General features: G+C 41.4%; 2 protein-coding genes across 2 annotated transcripts; both read left to right on the top strand.

Moving 5' to 3' along the window:
* Nucleotides 1–321: 321 nt before the first annotated feature.
* LOC311497822 (extracellular calcium-sensing receptor-like) lies at nt 322–3346 on the top strand (the record flags this gene model as incomplete). Its single annotated transcript, XM_084558187.1, has 6 exons — nt 322–512; nt 601–889; nt 977–1732; nt 1865–2111; nt 2189–2299; nt 2451–3346. 6 exons carry the CDS (start codon nt 322–324, stop codon nt 3344–3346), a joined length of 2490 nt encoding a protein of 829 aa, XP_084414313.1.
* Nucleotides 3347–5316: 1970 nt separating this feature from the next.
* LOC311497823 (extracellular calcium-sensing receptor-like) lies at nt 5317–8334 on the top strand (the record flags this gene model as incomplete). Its single annotated transcript, XM_084558188.1, has 5 exons — nt 5317–5537; nt 5624–5912; nt 6000–6755; nt 6857–7286; nt 7430–8334. The coding sequence occupies 5 exons, from the start codon at nt 5317–5319 to the stop codon at nt 8332–8334; spliced, it is 2601 nt and encodes an 866-aa protein (XP_084414314.1).
* Nucleotides 8335–9105: the final 771 nt, after the last annotated feature.

Genomic DNA, 9105 nt, shown 5'->3' on the forward strand with positions numbered 1-9105 from the left:
ACCCCCCCCAAAAAAAACAATAAATCACAGGTGAAAGCAATGTACTTAAAATGACATATTTTAAAATTCAGTAAAAGTGAAAAAGCCAAAATTACAATGTCATCTCATGATGCTTGTATGAGGGCAATACCGTGAATAGGCCCAGTCAAGGCCGTCCCAACTGACTTATTTCTGATTGGCTAGTAAGAGGTCACTGGGCCGTGTCGTCAGCTAAGGTAATACAGCGTCACATTTAAGTCAGTGCCAGCTTGTCCTGTGTGGCTCTTGCAAATCTAGATTCATGATTAGAAAATGTCACCGGTTATAACTGTGCTAATTTTCATGGGATTCCTGGTCACTGAATTTGAAGCAGCAGACGATGAAGCTCCTCTCTGTCAGATACTGGAGAGAGAGTTTCCTCTGCTGTCTAAAAAAGGAGACGTAATGATTGGGGGAGCCTTCTCTATCCACAGCAAAATTACGCAACCTTCGCTTTTGTTTACAGAGAAACCAACACGTCTCGGCTGTTCCAGGTAAATTTTCAGCAAAAATACGCAAGACACTTAATGAAACTTTCGTAAAATTGAACAGAGTGTTTGTATTTTGTCCCTCTTGTCTCAGTGTCAACCTCAGGGAGTTTCGATTTGCCCAGACCATGATATTTGCTATTGAGGAAATAAACGAAAAGAAATTTCTTCTTCCAAATGTTTCTATCGGATATCGTATTTATGACAACTGTGCCTCAACGTTATCCTCAATGCGTGCAGCGATGGCCCTGATGAATGGTGATGAGTGGACTTTGGAAAAGACTTGCTCTGGTCAATCAGCTGTTCATGCTATTATCGGGGAGTCTGAATCCTCCTCAACAATTGTTTTTACGAGGACAACTGGACCGTTTAAAATGCCAGTGGTAAGAGAGATGTCAAGAGAGATGGGATCAGTGTGGGTATTATGAGAACTCCCTTAACTTCTCTTTGTCTATATTGTGTATTCTCAGATAAGTCATTCAGCCACTTGTGAGTGTTTGAGCAGCAGGAAGGAATATCCCTCTTTCTTTAGGACCATTGCCAGCGACGTCTATCAGGGACGAGCCCTCGTCCAACTGGTCAAAAACTTTGGCTGGACCTGGGTCGGGGCAGTGAACAGTGACAGTGACTATGGCAACAACGGCATGGCCATCTTCCTAGCTGCAGCCCAAGAGGAAGGAGTTTGTGTGGAGTACACTGAGAAATTTCACCGGGCAGAACCGGAAAAAGTTCTCAAAGTGGTGGAAGTGATCCGTAAGAGCACCGCCAGGGTCATTGTCGGTTTCATGGCCCATGTAGAGATGAACAGCCTTCTAGAGCAGTTGAGTCTGAATAACATAACAGGCCGGCAGTTCATTGGCGTGGAGGCCTGGATCACTGCTGACAGCCTTGTGACTCCTACCAGCTTCAGTATTCTGGGAGGTTCATTGGGCTTTGCTGTGCAAAAGGCAAACATCACAGGCCTGGAGGATTTTTTAATGAAAGGTTTCTGGGAGACAGAATTCCAGTGCAATGACACGAATGGAGACAGTTCGACAAAAACAGCACACTGCAAAGACAACCAGGATCTAATGGAGCTAAGAGATTATGATGATGATGTGGCAGAGCTGAGATACTCCAATAACATATACAAAGCAATATATGCTGTAGCATATTCTCTGCACAACATCCTAAACTGCTCGAACAGTCAGGGCTGCGACAAGGCAGTGAATATCACGCCCTTGCAGGTGAAATTAACTAATAATATCTAAAAAGTTTTCTCAGTCAGTTAATTTAGGTATGACTTACACAATTAGTAAGTATTCTGGAGTATTCTGACATTCACATACTGATATACACTGTTGTTTATTGCTCTTCAGGTAGTGGACTCTCTAAAGCAGGTCAACTTTACCACTAAGTATGGGGACCAAGTGTGGTTTGACAGCACTGGAGCAACTTTGGCCTGGTATGAGGTGGTAAACTGGCAGCGTAGACCAGACGGTTCTGTTTACTTTAAACCAGTCGGCTACTATGACGCCTCCCTGCCTCCTGGAGAGAGACTTGTTCTTAATACTGAAGATATATTGTGGTCCGGAGAAAGCAAAGAGGCAAATATCCCGGTTGACAGTAAAGCTTTGTGTAGTTTGTCGCAACTGAAAATGTAACATCTTTCTTTTTCTTTGTTTCAAAGTTGCCGGTGTCAGTGTGCAGCGAGAGCTGTCGTCCAGGATCTCATAAAGTCCTTCAGAAAGGAAAACACGTGTGCTGCTATGACTGTATACCATGTGCAGATGGAGAAATCAGCAACACCACAGGTACAGCGGGTCTGAATGGTAGCAATTTGCATACATTGTTCACTTGCTACAGTCTATGGATCGTGTTAAAGACTGCTATGGTGCAGGATCTTATTTACGTTTTTAAGTTGTAACTGATTATATTATAATAGTTACTGTATCTTTATTACAGATTCTATTGACTGCAAAAAGTGTCCTGAAGAGTATTGGTCCAATCAAAACAGAGATGCGTGTATACTGAAAAGTGTTGAGTTTCTCTCCTTCACAGAGGTTATGGGTAAAATACTTGTGTTTTTTACTTTGTTAGGTGTGGTCCTTACTTTAACCGTAGCCACTCTATTCTTAGTCAATAAGGACACTCCATTAGTGAGAGCCAACAACTCTGAGCTGAGTTTCCTGCTGCTCTTCTCCCTGACTCTGTGTTTCCTGTGTTCTCTGACCTTCATCGGCCGACCCTCCGACTGGTCCTGCATGCTACGACATATAGCATTTGGCATCACCTTTGTCCTCTGTATATCATGTATACTTGGGAAAACAATAGTTGTGTTAATGGCCTTCAGGGCTACACTTCCAGGCAGTAATATGATGAAATGGTTTGGGCCCGCTCAGCAGAGACTCAGTGTTATGGCTTTCACCCTCATACAGGTCATAATTTGCCTACTATGGCTGACAATCAACCCTCCTTTTGTTTTCAAAAATATGAATCACTATAAGGACAAAATTAGTCTCGAGTGTGCTCTGGGGTCACCTATAGGCTTCTGGGCTGTGCTAGGATACATTGGACTCCTGGCTCTCTTATGTTTTGTACTCGCCTTTTTGGCTAGAAAGTTACCAGATAATTTCAACGAAGCTAAATTCATCACCTTCAGCATGTTGATATTCTGTGCAGTCTGGATCACCTTCATCCCAGCGTATGTCAGCTCTCCGGGAAAGTTCACCGTAGCTGTGGAGATATTTGCCATTCTGGCCTCTAGTTACGGCCTACTTTTCTGTATATTCGCACCTAAATGCTACATTATTGTACTTAAACCTGAACTGAACACAAAGAAACATGTGATGGGGAAATAATGGATTACAAATTGTTATTGTCTTAACTGTTATATAATCTCTCAATATACGAAATCCTAGGTTTCACAGATAAAAATGTGACTGTAAACTGTCTAATAAAGCTGTATGTGTCCTTTTATATAAATGTTTAAGTGTATTTTACTGCTCATGAATTCTGCAAAGAAGTCTCACATATATATTTATTAGTTGGTTAACAACATGTTACAGCAAATTAGGTGATACATTTTATTTTAGGCTCCATAAATAGTCAAACAGACTGGACAGGAGGTTTACGGATGTAGTGAAGGAGGACATGAAGGCAGTTGGTGTGAGAGAAGAGGATAGGGCGAGATAGAAGCAGATGATTTGCTGCAGCGACCCCTGAAGGGAACAGCCGGAAGGAAAAGAAGAAGTAGAAACAGACCGGGTTTATTTTGACTCGGGTGGACAAAAGTTGCATGGTAGATGAGAAGACGATACGAGGGCTATCGGAGACTAGGGGGACTAGGGAGACTAGGGGTGCACTGTATATAAAGTGAGACCCTTGTCATTACCAAAACACTAGAAAGGAAACTAAACCAGACCCTCTCTTCTCCCACACTAGAAGTGTACCTTTCTGAAATTTGACATGGGTGGTTATTTAAGACACACTAGCAATACCGGAATAGCATTAGAGCTGGTGTGTTCCAGACCTGTTTGCATCCAGGGGTCAAGAAACTGCTCCCTGCTCTTCTCCCTGGGCAAATATGACCCAGCCCTTGGGACACCTTTGCACACTAATGGCACCAAGGTCTTCTGTGTGCAGCATGTCCACCTTCAGTGTCCTTCCACCCCTCCTGGCAAGTGGTTGGATGGAGGGGGTGTGGCTAATCGTGATAGGCCTCAACTCAATGGCCTGGTTCTCAGACATCCTGTTACCGATGTGCAAAGCACCATGGTAAATGCCACTCAGTGTGGCCCTGGGCCTGTGAATCTCCTTTCCCTGGTACAAGGGGTGCTGTTTTACCCCTTTCCTTTTGGGCTTGACTTCCAGAACTACTGGCGTGTCTTCAATAATTATCCACATTGGGATATTTCCCCTACATGTGTAGCAGTGTGTAGAGATAGCATCTTTACTTTTAGATCATCGTAACCTACAGTACACTGAGCCAGTTACACATATTTACCTCGAACATGAGCTAATGTTTGCCCTGCGTACTGTAGCTTCACTCAAGCAATTCTGGAAGAAAATAATCAAATATGATTAATATTACTGATCAGATCACAGCTAGGCACAGGGTACAGAATGGAAATGTAAGAAAATAATACTTTATCTTTAAGTTGTACATATGCCAATATTGAATATGTACATGTAAATAAAAAGGAAAGATTGTAGATGTGGTTCATATGAACACAAATTCTAATTATATTTCAATATAGGGGCCCAAACTCCTGGTCCCTGCATGATATCAGATTTGTAACATCCTCTGTCACCAAAACACCAGCACTCTCTGCACTGCCCTAGAGCCTGGTCTGTTCACATGCTTTTTTTTTTTCTTGTGATTACTTGAATTAAAGTAATTTCAGGAAAAATTTAAACTTCAAGTAAATCCTAGGTAAAAATACATATGAATATAGGTACCAATATAGAATGACCTCTTTGTGTAATATTATGATGCATGTCTGATGATGTCTATATTGTAATTTTGCATCAGTTTGGCTTTTTTCAGTTTTATATACTGTTGGACAGTTTATTTTTTAGCAATGCACCATGTCTGACAACATACTGTACATGCTGTGGACTAATAGCAACTTCACCTTCTAAAGGGCACTCATTTCATACAGTAATATCCTGGAAAGGGCCAGTAAAGGCAGTCCTATATCACTTTACTCTGATTGGTTAGTAAGAGGCCAGTGGGCCCTGCCAACAGTTAAAATGATAACGTGTCATATTTAAGTCGGCTCTAGTCTGACCCCAGTGGTTCTAGCTCAACAGGGTCCATTGGTAAAAAATGTCCACAGTTATAGCAGGGCTGGTTTTCATGGGATTCTTGTTGGCATGTGAAACAGCGCAGGAGGAAGCTCCTCTCTGTCAGATACTGGAGAATCCAGAGTTTCCTCTGCTGTCTAAAAAAGGAGATGTCATGATTGGGGGAGCCTTCTCCATCCACAGCAAAATTATTCAACCTCCACTTTTCTTTACAGAGAAACCGAATCGTCTCAGCTGTTCCAGGTAAGTTTGAGGTAAGTACAAAATGCTGACTTGTGACTTTCTGTGACAGTGCACTCAGTGTTTGTATTTTGTCCCTCTTGTCTCAGTGTCAACCTCAGGGAGTTTCGATTTGCCCAGGCCATGATATTTGCTATTGAGGAAATAAACAAAAGCAAATACCTTCTTCCCAATGTTTCTATCGGATATCGTATTTATGACAACTGTGGCTCAACATTAACCTCAATACGTTCAGTGATGGCCCTGATGAATGGTGATGAGTGGACTTGGGAAAAGACTTGCTCTGGTCAATCATCTGTTCTTGCTATTATTGGGGAGTCTGAATCCCATTCAACTATTGTTTTTGCACGGACAACTGGACCGTTTAAAATACCAGTGGTAAGATGGGTGTTATGATGAGGATCAATGTCTCTAATACATGTAAACTCTCCTTACTTTATCTCCGTCTCTATTGTGTATTCTCAGATAAGCCATTCAGCTACTTGTGAGTGTTTGAGCAGCAAAAAGGACTTTCCTTTTTTCTTTCGAACTATTCCCAGCGACCTCTACCAAAGTCGGGCCCTCGCCCATCTAGTCAAGCACTTTGGCTGGACCTGGGTTGGAGCACTTAACAGTGACACCGACTACGGCAACAATGGCATAGCTATCTTCTTAGCTGCTGCGCAGGAGGAAGGAGTGTGTGTGGAGTACTCAGAGAAATTTCACAGAGGAGAACCAGAAAAAATCCGGAAAGTCGTAGAAATAATCCGTAAGAGCACCACCAGGATCATTGTTGCTTTTCTTGCCCATGTTGAGATGAACAGCCTTCTAGAGCAGTTGATTTTGTACAACATCACAGGCCGACAGTTCATTGGCGTGGAGGCCTGGACCACTGCTGACAGCCTCGTGACCCCTACCAGCTTCAGTATTCTCGGAGGTTCGCTGGGTTTTGCCGTGCAAAAGGTTGATGTCAGTGGCCTGGGTGATTTTTTAATCAAAGGTTTCTGGGAGACGCAGTTTCAGTGCAATGAGACAAATGTGGGCAACATGACAAAAACAGGACTTTGCAAAGACAGCCAGGATCTAATGAAGCTAAAAGAGAGCGATGACGATGTGACAGAGCTGAGATTCTGCAGTAACATTTACAAAGCAATCTATGCTGTAGCCTATTCTGTACACAGCATCCTAAACTGCTCCAACAGTCAGGGCTGCGACAAAGGAGTGAATGTTATGCCTTGGCAGGTAAGATAAACGTATTCCTAGAATGTGCATTCTTGGTTATATAAATATGTATTGTGACTTAAATCACATATTGCCATATACTACTGATTACTGATCTTCAGGTGGTGGAGGCTCTAAAGGAGGTCAATTTTACAATTAAAAGTGGGGACCAAGTGTGGTTTGACAGCACTGGGGCAACTGTGGCCAAGTATGACGTGGTGAACTGGCAGCGTCGACCCGATGGATCAGTTCAGTTTAAACCAGTTGGCTACTACGATGACTCCCTGCCTCCTGGGCAGAAGTTTGTTCTTAATACTGAAGATATAATGTGGTCTGGAGAAAGCAAAGAGGCAAGTATCCTAATTGACAATTCTTCCTTTTTATTAAATAAACGTTCGACAAATTTATCATCTTTCTTTGTTTCTAAGTTGCCGGTGTCAGTGTGCAGTGAGAGCTGTCGTCCCGGAACTCATAAAGTCCTTCAAAAAGGACGGCCTGTGTGCTGCTACGACTGTATACCATGTGCAGATGGAGAAATCAGCAATGCAACAGGTACAGCGGGTCTGAATGGTAGCAAATTGCGCACATTGTTCACTTGCTACAGTTTGTGTTTTATCTTAAAGACTTCTATAGTGCAGTCTCTCATTTACATTGTACGGTTGTAATTGATTGTAATAACGCTATTTTTATTACAGATTCTATTGACTGCAAAAAGTGTCCTGAAGAGTATTGGTCCAATCAAAACAGATATGCATGTATACTGAAAAATGTTGAGTTTCTCTCCTTCACAGAGGTTATGGGTAAAATCCTTGTGTTTTTCGCTTTGTTTGGTGTGGTCCTTACTATAATGGTGGCTACTCTATTTTTAATCAATAAGGACACTCCTTTGGTAAAGGCCAACAACTCTGAGCTGAGCTTCCTGCTGCTCTTCTCCCTGACTCTGTGTTTCCTGTGTTCTCTGACCTTCATCGGAAAGCCCACGGCATGGTCCTGCATGCTACGACACACAGCGTTTGGCATCACCTTTGTCCTCTGTATATCATGTATACTTGGGAAAACAATAGTGGTGTTAATGGCCTTCAGGGCTACACTTCCAGGCAGTAATGTGATGAAATGGTTTGGGTCTGCACAGCAGAGACTCAGTGTTATGGCTTTCACCCTCATACAAGTCATAATTTGCCTACTATGGCTGACAATCAGTCCTCCCTTTGCTTTCAAAAATATGAATCACTATAAGGATAAGATTATTCTCGAGTGTGCTCTGGGGTCACCTGTAGGCTTCTGGGCTGTGCTAGGATACATTGGCCTCCTGGCTCTCTTATGTTTCGTACTCGCCTTTTTGGCTAGAAAGTTGCCAGATAATTTCAATGAGGCTAAATTCATCACCTTCAGCATGTTGATATTCTGTGCAGTGTGGATCACCTTCATCCCAGCGTATGTCAGCTCTCCTGGGAAGTTCACTGTAGCTGTGGAGATATTTGCCATCGTGGCTTCCAGCTATGGGATACTTTTTTGTATATTTGCACCCAAATGCTACATTATTGTACTTAAACCTGAACTGAACACAAAGAAACACATGATGGCAAAAAACACAACATGAATCAATCTAGGTGATTTTCATGAAACACTGCATTTTTTTTTTAATTTAGTATTTATTTTTTTATAGTTTTCATCACTTTTATTTTTGCTTTAAATCATCATATGCATTCACACATCAATGCTATGAAGCTTTTTCTTGTAATGTAAAAAATCTCCTAGAAGGTTTTGTCATAAATTTTATTTAACATTTTTCATTGTTTACCTTAAATTTTAGAAAATGTCCTGATTAAAAATGGTACCATAACAAGTCTGTATTTTGTAATATTCTGAATAGTGATTAAACTGAGTATAAAGTGTAATTATACAATATACATTTCAAACTTATTTACATATTTTAAATATATTTAAAAAATGAGTTGGTATCTTTAAATTAGCGGGCCTGAACTGTTTAGAATGAGAGGCCACTTTGCAAAACATTGTTATGTACATATGGCTCATACGGCTTTGTAGTCACAAAAAACAAAAAAACCTTGAAAAGAATGTAAACCTTACAGTAGCCTTTTCCTCAAACTGTTTAGTCTTCAATATATTTAAATTCATTAATGATAACTCATAACACTGAGCTAGGAGCACTTTTTAAGAATACCCTGTTCACACTCAAACACATTGCTGCCAAAGTCATGGCTCCTCCCAAGCTAAATTGGAGGAAAAGACATTTTCAGTCATCCACGGTACACCAAAGAACAAAGAAACAATAAATGAATATAATATACTTGTTGGAAGAAATGCTAATGGGGCAAAAATAAGGTAAGAGGAGCTTTATATATAGGAC

The sequence above is a fragment of the Chelon labrosus genome (genome assembly GCF_963514085.1).
Source record: "Chelon labrosus genome assembly, chromosome: 13".
Lineage (NCBI taxonomy): Eukaryota > Metazoa > Chordata > Actinopteri > Mugiliformes > Mugilidae > Chelon > Chelon labrosus.